Source organism: Centropristis striata, chromosome 15, assembly GCF_030273125.1.
Source record: "Centropristis striata isolate RG_2023a ecotype Rhode Island chromosome 15, C.striata_1.0, whole genome shotgun sequence".
NCBI lineage: Eukaryota > Metazoa > Chordata > Actinopteri > Perciformes > Serranidae > Centropristis > Centropristis striata.
The window spans coordinates 26,938,413-26,964,138 of NC_081531.1; the positions used below are offsets into that span (position 1 = coordinate 26,938,413).

At 37.4% G+C, this 25,726-nt stretch overlaps 2 protein-coding genes across 3 annotated transcripts; both read left to right on the top strand.

Moving 5' to 3' along the window:
- The first annotated feature begins 8,913 nt into the window (after positions 1-8,913).
- capns1a (calpain, small subunit 1 a) lies at positions 8,914-15,545 on the top strand. The gene is made up of 11 exons (XM_059352151.1): positions 8,914-9,127; positions 10,978-11,033; positions 11,122-11,158; positions 11,249-11,341; positions 11,860-11,917; positions 12,021-12,085; positions 12,769-12,837; positions 13,376-13,454; positions 13,980-14,096; positions 14,215-14,273; positions 14,401-15,545. The coding sequence occupies exons 2-11, from the start codon at positions 10,987-10,989 to the stop codon at positions 14,425-14,427; spliced, it is 651 nt and encodes a 216-aa protein (XP_059208134.1). The 5' UTR covers positions 8,914-9,127; positions 10,978-10,986; the 3' UTR covers positions 14,428-15,545.
- A 1,543-nt stretch (positions 15,546-17,088) lies between these two features.
- On the top strand, positions 17,089-22,045 carry zgc:153990 (uncharacterized protein LOC768125 homolog). Of its 2 annotated transcripts, none has more exons than XM_059350895.1 (5): positions 17,089-17,368; positions 19,539-19,732; positions 19,958-20,377; positions 20,612-20,665; positions 20,759-22,045. In XM_059350895.1, the coding sequence occupies exons 2-5, from the start codon at positions 19,606-19,608 to the stop codon at positions 21,199-21,201; spliced, it is 1,044 nt and encodes a 347-aa protein (XP_059206878.1). In that variant the 5' UTR covers positions 17,089-17,368; positions 19,539-19,605; the 3' UTR covers positions 21,202-22,045. The 2 variants fall into 2 exon arrangements, with proteins under 2 accessions (XP_059206878.1, XP_059206879.1); XM_059350896.1 differs by having other exon boundaries at positions 19,958-20,329.
- The last annotated feature ends 3,681 nt before the right edge of the window (positions 22,046-25,726 follow it).

Here is a 25,726-nt window from a genome sequence, read left to right on the forward strand (position 1 = left end):
CTTAAACTGATGGTTTTGTAAGCGGTTAAAACATTATTTTGCCATGACCAACGTCCACAGCATTACATATAGCTCTCTTCAAAGCCACCCGACTCTTTTGAAAAAAGCAATAATTTTACCTTGCAGAACACAAGAGCTGTTGGTCCACTGGTGCCTCGATCTGTTAGTTTGCTTATGGTATTGAGTGACTTTTGATCATGGATCTGAGCTCACGTGCCGTCCACAGCTTGCTACTCAGCTTCTCCCAACAAGGAACATACCAACCACTGTAGGTAATACACACTGGCTGAGGATAAGGATCACCTACGTCAGGTCACAAGGGAATTTTTTTCTTGGGCTTGGAAAAGAAGCATTTCGATGCTAAAACATACAACCAAAATGTGAATGTTTGGATTTTTATACAAAGGAAACACTAATGGTAAAATGGTAAACTGCTCTTATATAGCGTTTTTATCCAAAGCGCTTTACACTACAGACTGTGCTCATTCACCTGTTCACACACACATTCATACTGGTGGCCGAGGCTACCCTAAACGGTGCCACCTGCCACCAGACTGATATACAAACCTAAAATAAACCTAGAATAAGATTTTCAATTCTTTATCTTCTATTTTCTTCTAAATGGGGCCATTATTAGAACTATTAACATCAAATTGTCTTGAAGAAGATTTATTTTTATTAACAATTGAGACCATAGTGTAAAAAAAATTCTTGGTAATAAATCAAGTGAAAAGGTTTCTCATTTTGCATTGAAATGAATGGACCCAAATGCTTCAGCAGTCGCCATCAGCGCCCCCAGCTGCAATTTTCGGTAAAAATGCAGCTTAAGGCACTTCCTGGTTTGCCACAATGCTCAGACCTGGAGGTTGCCACCTGGTTAAAATAAGTCAACGATTACTTTTGATTTCACAGGAGTCTCATGGGTGAACGCCCCCACGTTTGTTTGACCTATCTGGCCACCTCGACATCCTCACTACACGGACTTTGATTAGAAATGTTAGAAATGTGATACGTCAAAAACAGACCTAATCCAGGAAAAAACATGTTCCCCTTGAAATGTAACTTTTAATGTACAAGAATGTACAATGTCTAAGGAGACAGTGATGCTTACTTTAGTGTGTGTCAGCATACCAGCATACCAACATGCTTTTTAACACTAAAAACAAGGTTTTTGTGAACGTATCCAAGCTTTATAATTTAATAGGTTATTGAAATGATGTGATGCTGTCACATTAGTTGGAATATGACTTAAACCAGGTGATTATTGGTGCACCATCCAATGAAAAGCACTCACTAAATCCTATATATATCACATATAGTTATATCACTTAATGCTAACTCTATATCAAGTTAGTGGTTACAATAGAAAGTTGTACAACATGTCAGACAGCCATGACATTTATGTAATGACGTCCATGAGCCCTCCAGCACACAGCCATTCCTCCTACACTGTTTGACCTTGTTCATTATCCAGCAAATACATCTCTAATCTTCTGAGCTCAGCGACACAAGCGAGGAAGGTGACATCACACACACACGCACGCACGCGCGCACACACACACACACACACACACACACACACACACACAAACATAGTTATACTGAGTTCATGTCGATAGTATTTCTCCTGGAAATGTGTGTTGTTTTATCGACATAAGATTCACTGCACATTCCATTATTGAATCTCTTCATACTTTTTTTTCTAGTAAATTATATAGAAAAAACTTCAAAAACATACTTTGTCTTTTATAGGGCATTTCTCAGAAAATTTTTAATGAAATACTTACTGACACAATTTGTCAAATCAGACTGATGACAGAACGTACGTGTCAATACTACTGACTAGCGACAAATTATTTTCAACAACCCTTCATAACTTATTCTGACAGACAGGTTTACAAGTTTATCTCCACCAAAATCATAATTTTGATAATAACATATGTTAAGGCTGACACGTAAATTAAAAAACTGATCCTTTTTCTTTTCTGTCTTATACAGATTTTTGTTTTTCTGTAAGTCTGGGATCAGGAGGCTTTAAATATAAACCAGAAACAATGTAAAGCTGTTTTTTTTTTATTTTGAATGCTTTTGAATTCTTTATTTCAATAAAAAGATGTAAAAAGAAGGGATCATTTAAAAGCTATATTTTCATTATCGGATTAATACATATTATTATAAATGCCCTATTATCAGTTGATAATTTATGTCAGACCTTGACTATACTGACTCGTATCTCTGAAAAGTTTGTCGTTCCTCTATTGAAGGGGTTTGTGCTCTTCCCTAAAATCTGAGATTCAGACATACACTGATCAAACTAGATTAGCTACGTCACTACTTGCAAGCAAAAGCCATAAAAGAAACGTATAAACCTCAGCACAGAGCAGACTTGTCAGTATAGGGAGTGAAAAACACTGTAACATGTAGCACACAACTTTGTCAGCCACTGCCAGCTACAAGCTAACAAACAAGCTAAAATATGGTAACTGCACTAGAGTCAATGGCTGAATTTCTCCAGTGTTAACACTGCAAACCTCCCCAGTGGACTTCCTCTACTTTTTCACCATTCAACCTAAAGCAGGCATTGGTGGCGGGTGAGATGAGGCCAGATACAGAATTTCATCTTTTTAGAGTTTTTTTTTTGTGTGTGTTAACATTTAGATGGAAAATCCACCAAACAAAGGACAAGGGACAGTGCTGTACATAGCCGCATTTCCATTAGGTACTTTTACGTCTAGTGAGCCGATATGGGTGTGGCTTGGGAGAGAGGATCAGCCCAACTTCACCGGTTAGCGTACCTGCTATTTCTGAGCCGCTACTGACTAGACAACGCTGATTGGATACGGTTGAGATGACGGTTTTGCGCATGCGTGATTAATTTGCAGACTGGTGCAAACTGGACGCTGAGGGGTTAACATCTCCTGCTCTGACTGCTGCTGAGAGAGACTGCTGGGGGAGGACTGGGCTGCTTGTAAGTGCTTTGGGACATCGCCTGCTGCTCATTAAGAAGAGTAGGAACGAGTCTCCAATAACACCAGAAAAAGTCGCTAGATTTGTTGCTAGTCGCTTTTTTGAAAGAGTCACTAGAGGGGCCTGAATAATCGCTAAAGACCACTGCTTGTTGTCACATTGGAACTCCGTTGGTTAGCCGCTACAAAAGTACCTGTATGGAAACAGAGGCCGAGGGGAACTAACTAGCGGGCGGAGCCAAAATACTCAGCCGCTATACAATAAGTACTCGCTTCCCAAAAGATAGCAATAAATTAACACAGTCACTTGTTAAACACCGGTGGTCATGTTAATTGGAGAAAACTATGGTCGCCAAACATTATTCGTCTGGGAGGCAAAATCCGACACACTGGCTCGGGAGCCGTCAATCACAGCCTGAGTGTCGGCAACTGGCAACACTCACATTCATTAGTTACAAAATGTTCAATTGACCGTTTCATCAAAATTACTAACAATCAATGAGCACACTCTTTTAGTGCATGCAGTTCATGCACAACGGGTACAGATTTACTTTGGGTGCCAGTGTAAAGGCCTGTGATGCTGGAGTGGGTGGATGAGGGGCCCAGTTTGGAAAATGTTACACCCCTGTCCATAATTCTTTTTGGTGGGCCTGCCTAAAGAGGGGCCATTTAAAGATATATCCTTAATGTGTTTAAGATTTATATGTTTAAATTTGACCTTTTAGACCAAGAAAAAGAGATCAAGGGATTTAGTATTTCCCAGCCACAATGTTATTCCTGGCAGTGTTGCAGTGTGAAGGAAGACAGAGGCTGGACCTGACCCGAGCCAGAAGATATGACAGTGTTTCCTCACTTTTCTGTAACTACACTACGTTCCCAGAACTCAGAGATAAAGGTTTTGTGCTAATTTCTTTAGATACCTTTTGGAAAATTATTGAATTCCTTTCCAGAGGCTTGTGGAATTCAATGAAGGAGACACAACAGCAGATGGACTTGCAACGTGCAAAGCTTGCATGTAGCTTGCATAACAATTATCAGAATGACTAACTAACTTGCAAATATGGCCTGACAATTAGGCATATAACTGCATGAGTAAGTCATTGGAAATAGTAACCACCCTGAGGTCACTGGTATTTTGGGAATTACATGTTGCCAATTTTAATTTATGAACTTCTCTCTCTAATCCCCTAGTTCATCCCTCCTAATGCTGTGCTGTTACAGGAATATTCGGAATGCCTAAAATAGCTGGTATGTAGTTTTGTGTGTCTATATAAAAAATGCATTTCAGCCTTAATTGTCTTATTTTTAAATGTATATTTAAAAGTCCAGTATCAACATTAATCCTACTGTCCACTCTGCTTTTTTATTAAGCACTTTAGATCAAAAGCACCTCCCTAACAGTGTAAAGGCAAGAAAATCATAGAACATTGTCCTTTGTGCAGCAAGGGAGAGAAATCATAATTCAAAAATTTCTGCACATTTCAACCCATCCGATGTCTCATTTCTACCTTGAATTGAGGTGTAAAACCCTGCAGCAGTATACATTTAAGGCACATTTGATTCCTGCTGTGAGAGAGGGTAGCAATGGGCTTGAATGATAAAATTGCGTTGTCAAGGTAACAAGTTGTTCTGAAGACTGCAAATATGTCGTACTGGGGATGCTCCTATACAATATTTCAACCTGCAGACTCTGTAGCACCGAACTACATAAGCCCTGCATTTCACTCCCTCAAAGTCAAGCAGGTAACTGCAGATGTAATATGGTTTGCATTCATAATTCAGAGATATTTAATAGCCAGTCTATCTTCATCAATGTTATTGAAATTATTCACTGCAAATCTCATTTACAAAACCAAATCGTAGCTGTCGGAAACCTTGAGGTGGCACAGTGATTTCTTTCAAATGATGAATGAGGAAAAAGGTGGGGACTGCTAGAGAATAGAGATACACTGAGGCACCCTTTAACATGGCTCCTGATGTAACCATGGATACCTCTATTTCATGGATGGAGTAATTTTAGCTGGAGTGGGATCTGAAGGACAGATATCACTGTTTCTGCACTGCACATCATGTATTATCACATCTTAAATATCAGGTTACACTCAAGATGTAGTGAAACACAGCAGTGAACAGCATTTGTGAAAATCAAGCTTATAGTTTGGCGGATTATATGTCAGCAGGTGAACAACATTCAATTTGAGGAAAATTTGTTGAGGTCAGAGAGAAAAACTGAATCGTAATTATAACTACTCATAAAACTGTAATTGTGCTGAGAAATGCTTACAGGTTCAGGAGGATAGTATTTGATATGTTATTCATGGACATGCTCGGTTGTATATATGAATTCTATTTCTGTGTTTGGTAAGAGTGGAGGACAGTAGTACGGAGACTTATCAGTTAAGGAGAGAACAGGGGAAGTGTCTGCACTGTCAAGGCAACCATGATAGTGCTGGCCATGAGGGATTAAGAGGAGATGTATCTCTGATAAAAACAGAGCAGCACTGAGGCGAACTCAGACACTGTGTTGAAGTCAAGAATCATAAAACTCAATTGTCAAAGTGTCAGTGACTCAGAACACTGGATATATTCACTTTTTGGGGGGAATTTTTGTCATGATTTAATGGAAAATCAGTGAAAACAGACAGGGGTGAATGCTTTCTTTTAGCAATGTTAGTATTATGTTCAGATAATTCTAAAGGTTATAAGCCAAAATACCTATGAACTGATTTGTGCAAAGAAAATGTAATCCATCAGAAAAACATGTGATTTTTTAAAATTATAATGTTGGACAGAAAGATTTACAGGCCTGACTAAAATGCAGGAGTGCAGGCAGAATGGTTTGCATCAGCAAAGGAAAACAGTGACATCAGCCATGACTACACTGAGCTAATTGTTGACAAATCTGCATTTATTTAAATTACGTGTACCTATTTTTGCATACTGCATGCAGAATATACAGTAGTGTTGGCTACAACTCAGCTCTGTCAAATGCTCTCTGACTCCACCTGCTGGTTTTATTCAGCCCTCACACACACACACACACACACACACACACACACACACACACACAGAGGCAATTTTGTCATATTAAAATCTGCATGTCCAAAGACCAGCAAGTGGCCACTTTGCAGGCAGCCTCGTGAACAAACACTTTCTTTCCTTCGGCTCTTGTGATCCGTTTTCAATCCCATGTTGAGCCAATTAAACCTGAGGGGGGTGCTGTTCTGTGGCTGAGCCTGTGAAGGAAAAAGCAGATGAAAAAACCCACATGTGATCTTTGTGCCAATATTCAAATTATTCATATTCCTCTATTTGCATTTCGGTTTGCCAGGAATTTCAGTTATGTGTCCAGTAAAGCCGTTTCTTACTGATATCTCATCCTTTGAAGATTCAAAGTGAAACTCAGGATAATGTATTAACTGTAGTTTTTTTGGTTTCTTTTTGCATTTCTGAGGGGCATTTTTATTGCGTTTAGCAATGAGTATAGGACAGCATTATTTCTAATAGCCACAGGGGGGCGACATCACTGTTTGCAAAAAAGAAGTCTGTACGCAAGTCATTAGGTAAATGACCATACTTCTCCCTTGATTTATAACCTTAGTAAACATTTTCACAATTAGTTTATGGTCTCAATCACTATTTTTTTGTCTTCTTCAATACAACATGATGGTCATTCTGTAAAATGATTGTCCCATTTAGAGTAAAATAGATGATAAAGCAGGGTGTACTTCAGGACAAGGCTTCCTTAGGATATACAAGTTGCTACCACAGTGCACAATGTGTTCGTCTTAAAACTTCATTAGTAAAGCACATACCACTAAAGTCCATGTCGCGGCAGACACAGGTTTGAATCTCCACAGAACTGCACTTCAGCAAAGTAAAGCTGAGGACATAGTACACGATTTTTTTTCCCAGATTTTACCCACGATTCCCAGTTATGTAGTGTGTCCACAGCTTAAGGAGTCTGTAGCTGAATAATTATTGTTCGTTGCTAACCAAGCTAGCACTAGCATGATTTGATGATGTAACACCAAAAGGCTGAACTCAAGGCTTAAAAAGCATCCACAAACCAATGGGTGACGTCTACGTCCATTATATTCAAACAGTCTATGGTGGACAATAGAGAGACAATGGGACAGAGACATGGGGAAAATTGTGTACAACAAAGGTCCCCAGTTTGACTCAAACCAGAGACATTGTGATTTGTAGTCAGCAGGGGGTCATGATCCATAGACCTGGATTGATATACAGTAAGTATTCAGTGATCAACAATCTAGTATCCCTGATGCACATTGTTCACATTTATACATATCATAACCTTTAAGAAACATCTTTATTTTGAGAAACCGACTCTACAGTGAACAACATAAGGGCAGTTTGTATTTTAATGTGTGTGTGTGTGTGTGTGTGTGTGTGTGTGTGTGATTTACACCCCTACCTGAAACTCCAAGGCCCCTGGTAGGCGTCACACGAATGGATGAATATGTAACATTTAACAGCTGCATCTGTGAATACATTAGGCTCTCCATCTGCAGAAATATATAAGCAGTTTTCCTTCATATGAGTTCCCCTGGCGGTTTGGCTCAATCCATTTGGCACAATCCATTACAAGTATGGGGTAATCATTGCTTATATGATTCAATTATCAGAGAATAGGATTTTGTCAAAATAAATGAAAACATAATTTTCTCTCCGTTCTCATTAAGCTGTGTTTAATTATGCAATGTGGTGTGCTATCAGTATTAAACATGCCCCAAGTCCATTGGCAAATCTTCTGAGGGATTGTTAGGTTTTTTTTAACAGCGCTCCAGTTCTGCTATGAAATTGTTTAACTGCCATAAAATATTTTTCTCCAAAGAAATCTTTCATTTATAGATATAGCAAAGTAAAACCGGAGGGTGTATGGCAGGGAAAGTAGCTATATGGCAGGAAAAAAAACATTCTGCTGAAGCTCCAGTGGGCCGAAGCTGTCACTATAATGCAATTGTTCTTAAACTAGGATGCAGGGACCATGAAGGAGCTCCATGGGGGCTCCATAGGGAGTTCCAGCTAAATGAAGATTACTTTCATTTTGCTATTGTAGCATTAAGTAAAGGATAGCAGAGTGAGAGAATTACTGACCCTCTGGATCAGAGGGCTTACTATCTGTTAAAAACTGTAGTAGAGACTGACAATACAAATCAGATCTTATCATTAAAAAACATGTTTTTATGTCATATTATAATCTTATTATAAACCCAGTGGAGGCACGGTGAGGTAGGCCTACAACATAAGATACTGCAACGTCTGTATGTTCTATACATATAATGTCATTTACGTTCAAACTTAGTTAAGTTCAATTTCAAATATTTTAAAACTTTACACATTTTTTGGAACTGTATCATCAGGGTAGAGGATAAAAAAACTTAACTCATTTTCACTGGAAGACTATTTAGATAGAGGTAACAGCAAATCTTAGAATAGGCTTCAACTGTGTGTCAAAAATGCATTGTCATTGAAAAAAATATTAGACGCATATATATGTATGTATGTATGTGTGTGTGTGTGTGTGTGTGTGTGCGCGTGTGTGTTTGTATATATATATATATATATATATATATATATATATATATATATATATATATATATATATATCCTTTATTTTTTTGTATTTCTTCATTGTTGGTTTCTTATTCTTGCAGGAGTTTTATCCATGCTTGTTCTGTCAAAGCACTTTGTGAACGCTGTTTTTAAAGGTGCTATATAAATAAAGGTATTATTATATATTTGTCACACACTACATAAATTAAAATAAGGAAATGGCACAAAGATGATACAGCTATTACGAAGTCAGTCGCAGATCCCGGAGATACTTTTGGCACACAGCATGTCAAAATGAATTTGATGACACTGAATGATAAATAACCATAACAGATGTCTATATGATCAACAATAACACAATGCGTTTAACGCATACGTCCACGGTTTACCGCTATCACCCTGCGCAACGTATGGAATCAGTCCTTTTCTGTCCTGAAACCTGAAGCCAAGGCGGAAACACAAGCTGTCAGTCCCTCTGCAGCTCGTCAGCTGGGCGTGTTGCTGACTCTCTCCAACTGAGTTTACAACAACTCACCAACTCACTGTTTCCTCACCGACTAACAGGGCGCTGCTACCTGAAGGTAAGGACAGACGTCGAGTTTTACATGACCAAACTATCGCTTGCTTTTTTAATCCAAAGTCGTGCTACGCAGTTGTTAATGACGGCGATGAAGTGTTGCTTCATGTGACAGATAGCAGACCTCCCAGTGAGGTTAGCTTCATGTTAGCTTAGCTAGCGCCTAGCTCAGCTAGCGCTAGCATCTTAGCAGGCTATACTTCTAGCTCAAATCCATTTAGTTAAGTTAAAGATATTGCACTGTTTAAGCAACGTGGTCATGACATACACCAGCTGTACTTGTTTGCGTCAGTAACATAAACAAACTTCACATAATGCCACATTTGGAGCGTCATTATAATAAACTGTAACATTAGCTTTATTTTCTTTGCGGTTAGATCGAGTCGTTGACTTGATGTTACTTTGTTTTAGCACTGTGGCACATTTAAACCGTACTTATTTACTACTGGGCTTATTAAAGTTAAAATATGCCATTATACACGTATCATGCACCAAGATAACCTTTCAATGCCAGATATTTTTTCCTAAGCTGGGTGGGGCATAGGCATTATTTTTTCCATAACAGGAAAAGATTGTAAGAGGGTAGAGGGTGTGCCATTAATTAGTCTGTAAGATCGAAGAGAAAACAGGACACGCCTTCATGCTTTGTGGATAACCAGCTTAACCTGTGCTGCTGTTAAAAAACATACATTCACAATGTATTGTCACTGTAAGTTATGGGTGTTGTTATACCATGCACCCCTTCTTTCTGATTCTTAATAACTAATGAAAGCCTTAAAGCAGATTGCATACACTAAGCAGTATTAATTAATAATAATAGTTCCAGTACAATATGTTGTCTAGCCATTAAATTTACTTGGATTTTCTGAGATCTAGACTTCTGCACAGCACCAGATAATTAAAACAGTCAGCAGCACTGTAATTTATGTGTAGTTGAGTGATTCTCATGAACATGGTACCTGATCATAGCAAAAATCCAAGAGCATTAAATACACATTTTCTTTGACCCTTTATAAAATATACAATCTTAAGTCACTGTTTAATATGAATTTAAAATCTATTTGAAAAATGTTAAGGTATTTTCTGACATTTTTAGAGACCCTGCGAGCAACATTCATTACCGTAACAATTTTTAAAATTAAAAAACTACAAAAGTTTTTTTTTCTTTTTTTTCTTTGGCAAGCACTTAAATGTGCTCAAGGGTAGCGGGTATCACCAATATGTATTTTATTAAAATATACACATATTTTAATGCAAACAATTCTATCATTACCGTAACATCGAACCATTTTTTCTCATCAATTTTCATTCAGATTTTGTTCTTTATACATTGTTAAAAACCATTATGTTTCATTATATTATGTTAAAGTAAACATTTTTAAACAAATGTTTATTTATTTTTATAAAGTTTATTAAATATTTATTGTATATAAGTATGGGGAAACCATGACATTTTTATCTGGACGCATTACAGTAATGAATTTGTGAATCAAAAATATGTTTAAAAATATAGAAAATATTTTTTTAGCACAAAACAATGAATTGTGCCTCATTATGGATATATTGTTAATTCATATAAAAGTGAAATATATTTAGTTTAATAAAGTTTGTCCTCATAATCTTCACAGACATAGCTTAGACTGGCTTCATGAGAACCACCCAGTTAGCATTACTCTGTGGGTGATCACTTCTGCCATTAGTTCTGATTAATTTATTATACTTATGGTATAGATGCTTAAAACCATGATCCATGGTGCTGAAGTTGTCAGTCAAGGAGGGTTTTCAAGGATCTGAACTGTCGTGGTTTAATGTTGAAGTATGTTGCCTATTTCATGTTGCATCTTGCATTCACAGTAAAAGAAGATGTGGTTTGCCAAACAAGTTATCGGCGGCATCATCAGTGCTGTCGGGTGAGAATCTCCACAAAACCTGACCTGTTCAAGCCAAAGGTGATTTGTCACTTAATTTCTAACTGGACTTTTGTTCCTGTCTTTGCAGCGACATCGACCCATCCCAGTTTGTGCCTGCTGAACCTGTAAGTGACTGACAGTCATTACATTATCAGCTCTGACTGACCATCATTGTTCTGCTAACTCTAAATGTTTGCTGTGACTCTGTCCCACAGCCTCCACCACGCAGGCCAGCTGTATATGCAGAGCAGCATGAGAGTGATGAGGAGAGACAGTTCCGCAGAGTCTTCCAGCAACTCGCTGGAGAGGTGAGTCTACCTGTACTTTTCTCTGAATTTCTGTTTTTCTGCAGTAACCAGTTTATTGAATTTCAGTAATACAATAACAAGTCTGAAGATTGTATAACTATGTGGATTCTGTTACGCAGTTGGGTGTCTGTACCGGTACTTGGGTTGTCAAAAGTATCGCTACTCAAAAAAGTATCGATACCAAAACGTTGTATCCGGATACAATACTAATTTTCAAAAGTATCGAGTATCTGAAGCTTGTTATCATAGTTGCAGTTTCTTTTTGCACGACTGTTTTTTATTATAAATATTTAACCTGTGGTTCTGTTCATTTTAACATGTTGCATTTTTCTTGTTAATAAAAATATTTCTGTTAAATTTTGGGGTCTTTGTTTTTATCCTTGTGGTATCGAAAATGGTATCGAGTATCGAATATTTTCCTGAGTATCGGTATCGAGTTGAACATTTTAGTATCGTGACAACCCTAGTCTGTACTGGTTTCTTTGTGATGTTCACACCATTAAATATTTGTCATATAGGACATGGAGGTGAGCCCATGTGAGTTGATGAACATCCTAAACAGAATCATCGGAAAGCGTAAGACACGTTTGTTGTGATTAAGTCCTTCACAATGTTTACACATTTTAATGCATCTTTAAAAAAGCTATTCAACATGGTAACATAATTTGACATATTTCAGATGGAGACCTGAAGACAGATGGTTTCAGCATTGAGTCTTGTCGGAGCATGGTGGCAGTCATGGATGTATCCTTTGTGTCATTAGTGGGCTTTATGTGTTGTGTAATCCAGGTGACTGTGTTAGCACTGTAAAAATACACAGAATAGACCCACCAACAGTTGATGACAAAAAGGGACATGTTAGCTCAATAGATTCCACCACACCCACAGCTCATTAAAGCTGTGGACATACTGGTGCATTGAAACATTGTGGCCTATTTCTGCCACAATTTTGTCATGCAAAGAGTTTTTCTCAATTTTGCAGAGCCAGCACTCCTTTTGTTGTCCACCATTGGATGGTGAGGCATAAGGACTTTAAAAAATGTGAGGGTTAAGCACTGAGCAGATATGGTTTTCTAAAATAAGGGGTCATGATCACAGCACTTAGGTAAACTGTCATAAAAGCTCTGTAATGTAAGCTGGGGAATATAATAACCATTATTACTTGCATATTTAACTAGAAACTAGAAGTGTGAAGGTAGCCAAATGTGAGTTGTGTGATCCGTGTCATGTGTAGTCTAAACCTCTACTGAAATGTCGTGAACAAGGCAGACAAAAAGTTGACATTCCTTTCCTACTGTGAATTCTTTACTACATGAATGAGGAAGTCACATAAAAAGACACCTTGAGCAAATACAGCATGCCACTGTTTGCCTGGGCTGGAGCCATAGAAGAAAGTTGTCTTTCTGTTGTCCTTAATATTACTTCAGAGTGACAGCACTGGAAAACTTGGCTTTCATGAATTCAAATACCTCTGGAACAATATAAAAAAATGGCAGGCAAGTACAGCAGGTCCATTTCATCTGTCCTACATATTGGTTACTGAGATCCACAGTTACTTTACCATGGCCAATAACTGTGAACATAGAAGAAGCTATCTTAAATTATATACAGTAGTGCAAATTATATACAGTATCAGCTGTTGAAGTTACGACTCTGATTTAGAAATATATAGTGTAGTATAGTGTGCCATTTATCTACTGTACATACTAGTGAAGGGCACATTTTATGTGCCAGATGAATCTCATTAACAACCTACTTTGTCAGCGAGTTGACACATGCATTCAGTGCTTGTTGAATTAAGCTTATCAGTACAAGAAGAACATTTATTATGACTAACACTTATTAAACCTTTATTACTTTAATTGTAAAACAAATATGATTTTAAAAAAAAGAAATTACAATTGTAATCAATTTTTTAAATAATTCTTTACAGGAATTCACACCCATGTTGACAGCTATGTAGGTTGTTAGAGAGTCAGTTATCGAGGAAACTGGACATACATGTTTTAAATACTTTTTATTGTTGCTTTTTAGGGAGTGTACAAGAGCCATGACACGGATGGCTCCGGTGTCATCGGTGCAGATGAGTTGCCGAATGCTTTCAGAGCGGCTGGTGAGTTTTATTTAATCCCCCCTATTGTTTAAATGTTTGAACAGCTGCTGAAAAGATGCACATCAAACAAAACTTAATTCATATCATTATTAAGAGTCACGGGTAAAGCAATTGTCATTGATACATTAAGAACTTATAAAAGGGAGTTTGATTATCTGTTAACAGTCATGTGGCTATGCATGTTTTAAACATAGACATTTTTGGATTTCGAGATGCAAACAACAACAACAAACAAACAATTATTAATATTCCATCAAATGTGGAATTTCAGAGGTTAAGTTTGGCTTAGCTTCTGCTGGTATACTTTTATTATCAGGTCAGCCAGTCAGATACAAGTCAAATGTTTCTGAGCTCTATAGACAGCCTCCTCTTTGAGCTGCTGTGTAAAGGGTTAATGATTTGAATATCATACCAGTTCTTTGTGTATATATTTGTGTAAAGCCCATGTCCATGTACCCTTTGTGTAAATGCAGTTCAATGCTAATCCACAGTGGTTTCTTCTGTTTCTGTTCATCTCTTCCTCAGGCTTCCCTCTCAATGACCAGCTGTTCCAAATGCTCATTCGCAGATACAGCGATGAGAGTGGGAACATGGATTTTGACAACTACATTGGCTGCCTTGTGAGGCTGGATGCCATGTGCCGTAAGTTTTAAAACCAGTCCTTAAATAAATAGGTTTAATTAGCAGCTTAATCTGCGTGATAAGAATGATTGACTCATGAACTGAAGGTGTTGTTTGCTTAATCTCTCTCCTGATTCAGGTGCCTTCAAAACCCTGGATAAGGACAACAATGGGACTATCAAAGTCAACGTTCAGGAGGTAAGATGATCTTTAGTTATTTTAAATATCATTGGTGTTTGACTGGATTCAGACTCTTAAAAGCATTTCATAGTAAACATTCAATGCTGATGTCATCTGTATCCTCTCTGCTCTTGTGTCTTTTCAGTGGCTTCAGTTGACCATGTACTCTTGAGTCCAGACGATGTCACTCCTGCTTACATGGAACCACTTTTTTTCATTTTCTCAAGCATCCCTACAACTTTCTGTTATTCAGCTAATCCCTGGTGTGTGCAGGTTTCTTTTGAATGTTAATGCTATGCAAGTGCTGTTGGATTGTTCACTGTTTCTCTTACACTTCCAAGACAGAATAGATGCTGTATTTGCAACGCAAAAAAGCACAAACCTGCATTCACAAAGGTACCCATCGCTAAGGATCAAATCATTAAATTAGGTGCCTAAGATGATAGTATGTTCAATTGATGTCCACTTGTTTTGCTTTTGCTTTAAATCTTCCTCATGCCCGAGATGAGGTAGGCCAACATCAAGATGTATGACACTGAAATTTGTGAAAAACCTAATGTGAAAATCACCTTTTAACATGTAGTTGAGGCCAGTCTCCCAAAGATTGTATGTTACAAGGATCTGTGGAGATAAGCCAATTTTAGTTTTGCTCCCAGGCTGTTTTAACTAAAACTAAAATGCTGATGTTGGGCAAAAATAAAGACTTAACACTTTCTGACACCTGCTGGCAAAATCAGGAAAGCCAGCTTCACTCAACATTGTGAAAAAAGTCTTCCAAAAGGCACACATTAAATAGGGGCTAACAGGGGTAGCTTGGCTGATGTTTTTTGGTTGAAATGGCCATCCACTTAGTTGTTTCCACTTATATTGCCCCATTATATCCTTGTCAGAACTATCTGGGTTTGTACAGGCTGCTTACTATTTCCATCTCTCTGCTGTTATCTTTGTTACACCTTTTAGCATTCATTTATACATGGACTTCAGTGACCTTGTAAATTCTCACACTCCAGTTGGTACAGCAACACTAATGGTAGTGTTGGGGAAATAGTTTTTAGTCAGTGTGTACACCCTATGCAGTCCCAAGTCCAACTTGTATTAAATAGGTAAACAAGAATGGGTGGACCAAGTAATTGCAGAGGCTTCCAGGTGGATAAAAACTAGACGGCTTTGTTAGACTTGTTATTCCACAGTCCTACTCATTATCCTTGTAAAAACAACCCCAAGGCCAACTGACAGGGGATTCTTGCTTGAAAAAAAAAACAGCAATGTGAGCAATGCTTCAAGAAAAGATCTGTGAATTATGGTACACTTGTACTGCAGACAATTAGGAGCAGATCATAGTTTAATCATGTGTATATCCCATTATTTTTACATCAGAGTTGCACTTTTACTGTATATGTATAGGAATCCCAGTGCTTTCTCCGAATAGTTACATTAACATCAAAAGAGACAATGTTATATTTTGGCAGGCTAATATTTTTCCATTTAATATTCAATGCTGGTAATGAAACTTGGCCACAGCACTCTTTGTTTCAGCTTATTAGTCTGTTTACTTTCAACTGTGTACTTATTCAAAATGCCTGCACCAGATATTGCCAACACAGTGTGTTAAATGATAATGTACAACAATGTTTATACCACTAATGCATGCAGCCAGGATTAAAGATGCCATTATTTTGTGTTTTTAACCATGTAGTTCTAGCCACAGTCATTAAACTGTTACTGAAAATGCTTGGTAAAATAAATACCAGTGCCATATTTGAAATAAAAAAAGGGTATGTTCAATGTGTCAGTCTCTTGCTGCATTACTAACAGTTGTGGGCTACTTTTAGTCATTGGTCTGTGACTAATGGAATCTTATTTAGGCTGAACTGGGATCTTTTTCTGGACCATTCAACTTTACAGTGACTATTTTCCAATTTAAAATAAGACACAGCCAATACATTTTTGCCCAAAAGGGAGTTAGAACCAAGAAATTGTTATTAAATGGACCCCTGGCAGTGGTGTTTAAAAGTGTTAACTGTTTATCTAGCTATGCTGGCCTATACTGACCTACAAAGCCTAACTGCAGTAACTACATTTTTGGTCATAATTGAGTTATAACAAAAACTGAACGCCTTGATGTCTGTTTTATCTTGTGACAAAGATTTAGATTGAAATTTTGCTTTATTTCAGAGAAATAATGATATAAAAACCACAAAATCCAACTCAAAACCAAGCAGTAATTGCTTTGCTTTGGATATATATACTAATTTAAACTGAAAAATAATAGAAATTATAAGTTTATTTGAAAGGGAAATTATTATCTAGATAGTGATTAAGTAAAAAAGTGAGATAAAATTATATCAAGACTAAAATATAACATATCTTTATAGTAAGTCTTAAATACACAAATCTTTTAATAGAGCTGTTAAACACACTAACAACATCAATTTGAAAATATTTATTAACTGAAACTAAATATAAAAGCTGAAAGAAAACAACAACATTGTAGTTAGTGCACTCTGTTTTTTCCACTACTATTAGAACCTTTTACAGCAAAACCAGAGTGCAGTAACTACATTTTTGGGGTCAAAGGTCAAATATTTGTCATGATTTTTGAGGATAAAAATTACATCATCAATACATATAGGTCATAAGTGTCATATCACTTACCTACCTATAACAAATTTGGCTGAGCGAGCCTATTTCCTGAGCTACACTGCATTACCCCCATAGACTGTATAAAAATGATTACTCCTTGTTATGAGATGTCAAGTAAGCACTCTTTACCACAAAACAGGCGTGCTCCTTCAAAATAAAAGCACGTTCTCACGGGAAAAGAATATAAGAAGTAAAACGATGATACTTCATTAGTGAAACCACCAGAATAATCGTGATTATTGTTATAAGTTACATGTGAAAGGTACAATCAAAGGCTCCATACTATTGCCACACCAATGTCATTATATTGGTCATTAATTCTTGCTTTAGTTAGCTAGCTGACTGCTGACTAACCGGACATCTTTTAGTAGCGTTAGCTTCATACTAGCTAGCTTGACAATAGCTACCTTGTCGCTAAGGAAGTTTATCCTTACGTTTCTGGACTAAATCTCAACTTCTTTGACTTGGGGGTATGTTCACCATCTAATTAAATATGTTTACAATTAATGTATTCCTCGTGAATTGAGGTTACGTTTACCAATTGTTTCATTAGCCGTTTCTGACTCTAACGTAGCGTTGGCTGCAAATAGAGCTAACCTAGCATTAGTGTGTTCTGTTGTTGTGTAACATTAGACGAAAGATAGTAAACTAAGAGCGTGCTGCACCACATGAGAGACATTAGATAGCTATTATGCGTTAAAAATAATCAGGGCAGTGTAGGTATCGAGGTATAATTGAGTGTAACTAGGAGCGGACTCTACACAGAGCTAGCTAGCTAACCAGACTGACTCGTGTGTGAACCACCGTCCATTGTCCATTCACTGTTTCACGGCTAATATTGTTATCATCACGATAAAGCTGCTCCGATTCACTGCTTAACGACATGAGAACAGCTAGACCTACACATGCAACCACGTTACAGTTAAAATGTTTATAATATTCATTCATTTTCTATTTTGCTATGATAATTGACGAACTACCGAGCCCTACAAAGCCTAACTGAAGTAACTACATTTTAGATCAAAATTGAGTTATAACTAAATGAATAAATAAATATGAACTCCTTTATGTCTGTTTTATCTTGTGACAAAGTTTAAGATTGCAATTTTGCTTTATTTCAGAGAAATAATGATACAAAAACCACAAAATCCAACTCAAAACCAAGCAGTAATTGCACTTACCACAGTCTGCTTTGGATATATATACTAATTTAAACATAAAAATAATATAAATTATAAGTTTATTTGAAAGGGAAATTATTATCTAGATAGTGATTAAGTAAAAAAGTGAGATAACATGATATTACGACTAAAATATAACATTTCTTTACAATATTAAGTCTGAAATACACAAATCTTTGAATGGAGTTGTTGAACATTTAAATACACTTATAACAAAATCAATTTGAAAATGTTTATTCACTGAAAACAAAATATAAAAGCTGAAAGAAGACAAAAACATTGTAGTTACTGCACTCTGTTTTAGCATTACTATTTGAACCTTTTACAGCAATGCAGTAACTACGTTTTTGGGGTCAAAGGTCAAATAAATCATCATGATTTTTTAGCATAAATATTACATCATCAATACATGTAGAAATAAGTGTCATATCACTTATCTACCGATAACCCATTTCACTGGCCAGTTAAAACACATTAAAAAACTTCAAAGCAGTTTTTCTCAGTTTTACCTTTTGCATAGTTACTACAGTTAGACTTTGTAAGTCAGTATACACGGTCATTGCACAGCTGTTGAGCCTGAATGATTGTAACTTTATCAGTGCTACTTCACGTTACAGTGTCTTTCATTAAGTCAATTCAAATTCCTTAAGTCTCAGTCTCAAATATTTATGGCAAAGCAGAGTCTATGAACCATAACATAGTGACACATGAGTAGTTTTATCATTAACACTCCCGGATGATTCTCATGAAGCCAGTCTAAGCTATGTCGGTGAAGATTATAAGGACATACTTTATTAAACTAAATATATTTCACTTTTATATGAATGAACAATATAGCCATAATGAGGCACAATTCATTGTTTTGATTCACAAATTCATTACCGTAATGTGTCCAGATAAAAAATGTCATGGTTTCCCCACACTTAAACTTGAAAAAAAATAAATATACATTTGTTTAAAAATGTATAATTTAACAGAATATAATCAAATATAATGTTTTTTAACAATGTATAGAGACCAAATCTGAATGAAAATTGATGAGAAAAAATGGTTAGATATCACGGTAATGGTAGAATTGTTGGAATTAAAATATGTGTATATTTAAATAAAATACATTTTGGTGATACCAGCTACCCTTGAACATATTTAAGTGCTTGCCAAAGAAAAAAGGAAAAAAAAGAAAAACTTTTGTTGTTTTTTTTATTATTTAAAAAATGTGTTACGGTAATGAATTTTGTTCACAGTGTCTCTAATAATGTCAGAAAATACCTTAAATTTTTAAAAATAGATTGTTAATTCTTATTAAACACTGACTTTAGATTGTATATGTAATAACGGGTCAAAGAAAATATGTATTGAATGCTCTTGGATTTTTGCTATGAGCTGTACCATGTTCATGAGAATCACCCTCCCGTGCTCTCTTAACTTTGTTGTTAACACTACTCCCATTCATTGACAGCTGGAAAAGTGGAAGCACAGCAGAGACTACAAAGCCGCTGGATTCCCATTGACACCGTGTGAGGAGGATGTCTTCACCAGTATACTACAACCAAGACAGTGTGACTCGTTTCAAGAAAAGAAAAGCTCGTTTCTCTTTCAGTGAAGTCCACATACTCTTGGATGAAGTGAGGAAGCATCGTATGGTTGTTGTGGGTGCGTGTTTTTAAGTGCTTATCCCCATTCAGAATGAAATTGACCCAGAAAGGAAATGATTGCACAATAGCTAGTTAATCAAAAACACAAAGATATTGTGGTTTGGGCATACAAGGGGACACTAGACATTACAGTTTATCTTTGAATTATAAAATGTCGACTGATCGCTGACATGATTAGATTTTCAGGCAGTTGCTTGAGATCATTTTGTTTTTTCCCCCAAAGGCAAATTCAATCGTGGGGTGCCAACAGATGTGAAGAAACGCACATGGGCAGAGATTACAGCACGTGTCAATGACATCGGGGAGTGCCAACGCGAGGTCATCGAGGTCATCAAGAAATGGTCGGATCTAAAGTGTGACACCAAGCGGAAAGTGGCTGCCATGCGGTCAGGGACAGTGCCCAACAGGGGCCTTAACTCTCGTCTCTCCCGAGACCTTAACCAGACTGAGAAAATAGTTCTCCAGATTCTGGAGATGGACGATGAAGACCAGTCAACAGGTGACTTTGGCCCACTGGGGGATGACGATGATGTTCCAGAGGAGGAAGAAGAAATGGAAGAGGAGGATATGATTGGAATGCAGAGTTCTCCTAATGGTGCGTTGGACTTGACATCTATGCCCCCTCCAACATCCTACTCCATGAGTGAGTGCCCAAAAAACAACATTTTGTCTGTATTTACTATCACTCATTACTGTGAAGTTTATTTGTCTACATGACACACATTTTGAACAATCCATGTCACCCTCCTCATATGTATGGCGTATGGGTCACCTTTTTTTAGTTTTAAATGAACTGCTCAGTTCAATAGTTTATTGAATAGGTTCTTGGGAAGAAATGCATTCAAAATGTTTTATATAAATGCTTTGAATTTTACAGAGGACTCTTCACAACCTGCCTTTGATGTGCAGTATGAAGTACCTGGAACAGACGGTGAGTTGTCAGGATTAAGGTACTAATTGGAAGAATTTAGCAATATGTTGTAGTCTTTAGAAAATACTGACGAGCCTTTTTCTTTGACTGAAGATGCTGAAGCTGCATTCGGAGACTCAGATGACGACCAAAGGGATGACATGATTCCTCCTGCTCCCGCTCCGCTTCCAAAACCGGCAGAAGATCACCAAGGAAACAACGGCATCCAGAAACAAGGACAACCTCAGCCGTCCACCGGGCCGTCAACAGCCACCCTTCCAACGCCGGGTCAGCCCTCGCAGAACACAAGAGAAAGCATGCTACAAAATGCATCACTGAGCCTTCAAGAACAACACGCCACCAACATCCTGCTGGAAACTGTTTCGCGCTCCCTGGAGCTTCTGTCTGAGTCGGTACAGCAGCTGGCAGAGACTCAGCAGGAGTTTGTTCGCGAGTCGCTGCAGCTCCAGAGGGAGACGGTGCAGGTTCTCAGAGACTTCACAGGCGGAGCCATTGCGCTTATGCATGACAAACTGAATGGACGGCCAGCATTATAGCAACAAAGTGTCACACAGGGATCTTAAGTTGTATCACTGACTACATACATGGCCTTCAGGTGCCGGAACTTTTTCAGTTCCTTTGGACTCCACTGCTGGTTACTGTAATTTTTTGATAGTACTCAACAGATTTTTTGTTGCTCTATTTTAAAACCGTATACATAAAAACATTGTATCGATGGAGTTGCTGTCTTTGGGGTTACATGAGAAAGGATTGAGAAAATAACCAACAAGAAAGAACACGTGGAGAGTTTTTTTTCTTTTCTTTTTTTGCTACTGAAAGTGAGACTCCTACCACTTATATTGTAAAGCATTTTTATTAAGCATACTTCACATTTAAAGCCTTTACATTCTGTTCATGTTGACATGCAAAGAATAAGTCTATGCTTTTTAAAAGTCAGTCAAATCCATTTGTGTGTCCTTGTATAAGTTGTAGTTGCATCAGTGTCTGGAGATTATCACGTGTACTGTAATGGTGAGTGGATTTCCGCACCTGACCATTATATGGTCTGTATGTCTGAAAGCTAAACAAGGTGTGTTAGATATTTTTGAAAATACCTGTAACTGAATAAGTTGTGATTGTCTGATTTAGTTGTTTTTTTTTACATAATACAAACATCAACACTTGAATATGAAAGTTTCAATAATTTCTTTTAAATATGAATAAACACATGTATTTAAAAGGAAGAGAAGTCATTGTTCAAGTGCTCTATTGGACATTCAGAAATCAGGTGATAAGATTTCCTGTTGCTTTATTGGCTTGTAGCCTCTGGCTTGATGTATTGTTGATCTGAGTTAGCTAAAGATGATACATTTTGAATCATCTTGTATGAATTGCTTCATAGTCAGATGATCCAACAGACTGTCAAGAACTGTGAAACAGCAGTAATGGTTAAAAAAATCTGGAGAAAACAAGGGTAAGATATTCAGTATGTTTTCTCAACAAATCCCACCAGGAGACCAAAACAAAGCAACTATGGATTGAACCAAAGTATTATCTGTGTATCCAAATCCTTATACATTTTATTCCTCTGTGCTCCATTATTGTCCAAAATACTACAAAGAACATGTCTGTGAGCCATGCTGCTGTTTAGTTTGAATTGCACTGGTGGTTGAACAAACTTTCAAACTCCATACGATCTGCTGAGTCCCTATCAATCTTTGAGAAGAGACTAAAGACCCAGTTCTTTATTGAACAACTTTAGGCTTGACATACAGTCATGGGAAAAAAATATTAGACCATTGTTTTCTTCAGTTTATTGTTAATTTTAATGCCTGGTACAACTAAAGGTACATTTGTTTGGACAAATGTAATGATAACAAAAATAGCTCATAAGAAGTTAATTTAAGCGCCGATATCTAGACATTTTCCGTGGTTTTCTTGGTAATAACCAAAATCGTTATCAAGAAAAACATGGAAAATGTCTAGATATCAGCTCTTAAATTAACTTCTTATGAGCTATTTTTGTTGTCACCATTACATTTGTCCAAACAAATGTTCCTTTAGTTGTACCGGGCACCAAAATGAACAAGAAACTAGAGAGAACAAGGGTGGTCTAATATTTTTTTCCATGACTGCATACAGATGAGAGCGATAAATAAATTAAATAAAACAAACTGTTCACACAGACCACTTATGTCCTAATGGACTCCAACTTAACCTATTGCACTTACTCTTGTGTTGTTTCTTGACTTCATTTTGCTTCTGCTGTATTAACTTTCAAATGTAGGTCGCTTTTGATAAGAACGTCTGCTAAATGACATTGTATAATTCTGTATAATTGTGTACATTTGTAGAACTGACATCCCACCCCACCAGGTTCGGCCACAGTGAACTGCAGTAATTCAAGACTACGAAACGTATTCACTGCTGAAAATAGTTCTTAAGAAATGTAGTTTCCTCCTGCTTAAGTGACCATATGTATTTGTAATCCATTTTTAAAGATTTACATCTTAAGATAAGACAAAATAGAACTTTTTTAATCTCGAAGGGAATCCTTGTTCCAGAATGCTCCAAGTATCACAATACAAAAATATATAATAAATAACAAAATGTCCGAGGAGTAAAGTGGGTAGAGTGCAGATGACATGGCATATAATAAATAGATATATTTACACATGGTGATGAACATAATATAGTCCGTGGTGTTGCACCTGATGTTAATATTAGTCAGTCTGATATATCAGCTTTTTGCCATGCAGAAAGGGGGGGATTGATTTGCCACAGGTAGAAAAGACCTCCAGACCTTCAGTTTAGGAATGAGATTGGGGATATGGCCTTACAGACAAAATATCCAGTCAGTGTTGCAGGTTCACAGAAATTGCAGTAGGGGGCTCTGCTGCACAGTCTGTACTGATGGGGAGCTGAAGTCAAATCCAAAGTTCTCAACAACCAAGATACGTTTAATATGTTGAATATTTTATGTATTCAAAATGATTTTGTCTTGTCACTTTAAATTTGAATCCTCTCAGTTTTCATGTGAACCAGTTCAACCAGGAAAGACATGTTAAGTGTTTATAAGACCACAAGTTGCATGAGTCACATTTATCAAGCTTGAACTTGTGCCGAGAGATTAATATCAGATCATGGCTTGGGCAGACAGATCTAAACAGAAAACGGGCCAACTATCTAAAATGGGAAAGACAGTCAGTGGCGCTTCTTAGGATCATCTGACGCAAATGATAAAACTATAAAGATATTAAATACAAAAAAGTAGGGTATTAGTTGGGTAGTCTTTACGTACAAAAGCAAGTCTGCTAATTGTCTTGTCTAGCTCTATTGTTTGGCCTGGTCATGGGCTTCCTGTTAAATCTCACCTTTAGCTCACACGCTCATCCACGCATGTGGACATAGAATCTGTAAGGTAAGATTGAAAAAAAACCTCAACACAGTTAACACATTGTTTTTTTTAATTTCTGTCATAATGTGTGGCTCGTGTGAAATTCAATTTGTACATTAAGTTATTTTTTTCTTTCCATTATTGTCGAAATCATTCCAAATATTTGTAACATAAGTGAATTTGGCGCAAAATAAATTTAATTGAGTGTCCCATGAAAAAATAAATAAATAAGTGTAGGAAATATGCCTGTCACTACACAAGATTAGACTGTATGTTAAAAAAAAACAAAGTCTGAAGAAGGTAATCTTACACATATATCAATTGAATCTATTTTTCTGAATGAAGTTTTTCTCTGGGTGATCCAGAGAGGCTGGACCAGTGGATGCGCAACATTAGAAGACAGAACTGGACTCCGAACAAGGCTTCTCGTCTGTGCAGTGACCACTTTGAGAATCATAACTACAGGCAGTAAGCCTCCACACCACGTCAAGACAGTACCCATGTGGAGGTTAATTTTTTTGGTATGTCAAGCGTAAAGGTGTTCAATCTTTTTTTTAATTTTTTTTTTTTCACAAATTCAAAACAAAACTACTTACAAGACTATATAAAATAGAAAATAAATTAAAAATATAAAAAATACATAATAATAAGTGGTTAAGTGAATAACCGGGCTCAGGACCCTCTTCCTGATCCGGCGGGCGGCAATTTTCAGGCTGCTCTCCCCTGCACTTTTCCTTGGAGACACCTGTAAGAACAAGAACAGGTATGCTTGACAGTAACATGTGCAGGACTGCACCATCTGTGGTTCACAAATAAACCAAGCCCCCACCTTTCTTCTTGCCACTAGCTTTAGCATCTCTGTCTGATCTTATGAGAGTGAAGCCAGGTAGATCCACGTTGGAGTCTGAGATGTTTTGATTCAACCATGTTTCAGTAAAACACAAGAGACTACACTCACGGTATACATTCTGAGTTTTCACCAGTATCTCCAGTTCATCTTGTTGGGCAGAGAGTTGGCCATCGCGGTGGTGTTGACGGTCAACATCAGCCATGACCTGACTTGGACCGTCAACACCACCGCGACGGCCAAGAAAGGACTTCAAAGGCTTCACTTCCTGAGGTGCTTGAAGAGCGCACGTCTCCCACAAAAGCTGCTGGTGAGCTTCTACAGGTCAGCCATCGAGTCGGTTCTCACATACTGCATAACTGCATGGTACTCTGGCTGCATCACAGACAACAGGAAAGCTCTCCAGCGCATCATTAAGACTGCTGAGAGGATCACCGGCACCCAGCTCCCCAGACTGGAGGACATCTACCTGACCCGCTGTACTCGGAGGGTCAAGGGCATCCTCAGAGACAGCACAAACCCTGGACACTGCCTCTTCACCCTCCTGCCGTCAGGAAGACGATACAGGACACTGCCTGCCCTACAAGACTGCAAAACAGTTTCTACCATAGAGCTGTGACATTATTAAACTCCACTCCCACTCTACTGCCACACTGATACTCCCCATCTCATCTCATACACACATGATTGCACTATTGCACTATTGCACTATTGTCACAGAGTATAAGAATAAGAATAAGAAATGTGCAAAAGGACAAGAATATTGAATAAATATGATATATAATATCAAGGCAAGTTTATTTGTATAGCACAATTCAATACAAGGTAATTCAAAGTG

Excerpts from the sequence above, each read along its gene's own strand:
- zgc:153990 (XM_059350895.1), top strand. The coding sequence starts at position 19,606 with ATGTCTTCACCAGTATACTACAACCAAGACAGTGTGACTCGTTTCAAG. Across the intron at positions 20,378-20,611 it reads TCCAACATCCTACTCCATGA|AGGACTCTTCACAACCTGCC; the intron begins GTGAGTGCCCAA and ends TGAATTTTACAG. Across the intron at positions 20,666-20,758 it reads TGAAGTACCTGGAACAGACG|ATGCTGAAGCTGCATTCGGA; the intron begins GTGAGTTGTCAG and ends CTTTGACTGAAG.
- capns1a (XM_059352151.1), top strand. The coding sequence starts at position 10,987 with ATGTGGTTTGCCAAACAAGTTATCGGCGGCATCATCAGTGCTGTCGG. Across the intron at positions 11,034-11,121 it reads GGCATCATCAGTGCTGTCGG|CGACATCGACCCATCCCAGT; the intron begins GTGAGAATCTCC and ends CTGTCTTTGCAG. Across the intron at positions 14,274-14,400 it reads TCAAAGTCAACGTTCAGGAG|TGGCTTCAGTTGACCATGTA; the intron begins GTAAGATGATCT and ends GTGTCTTTTCAG.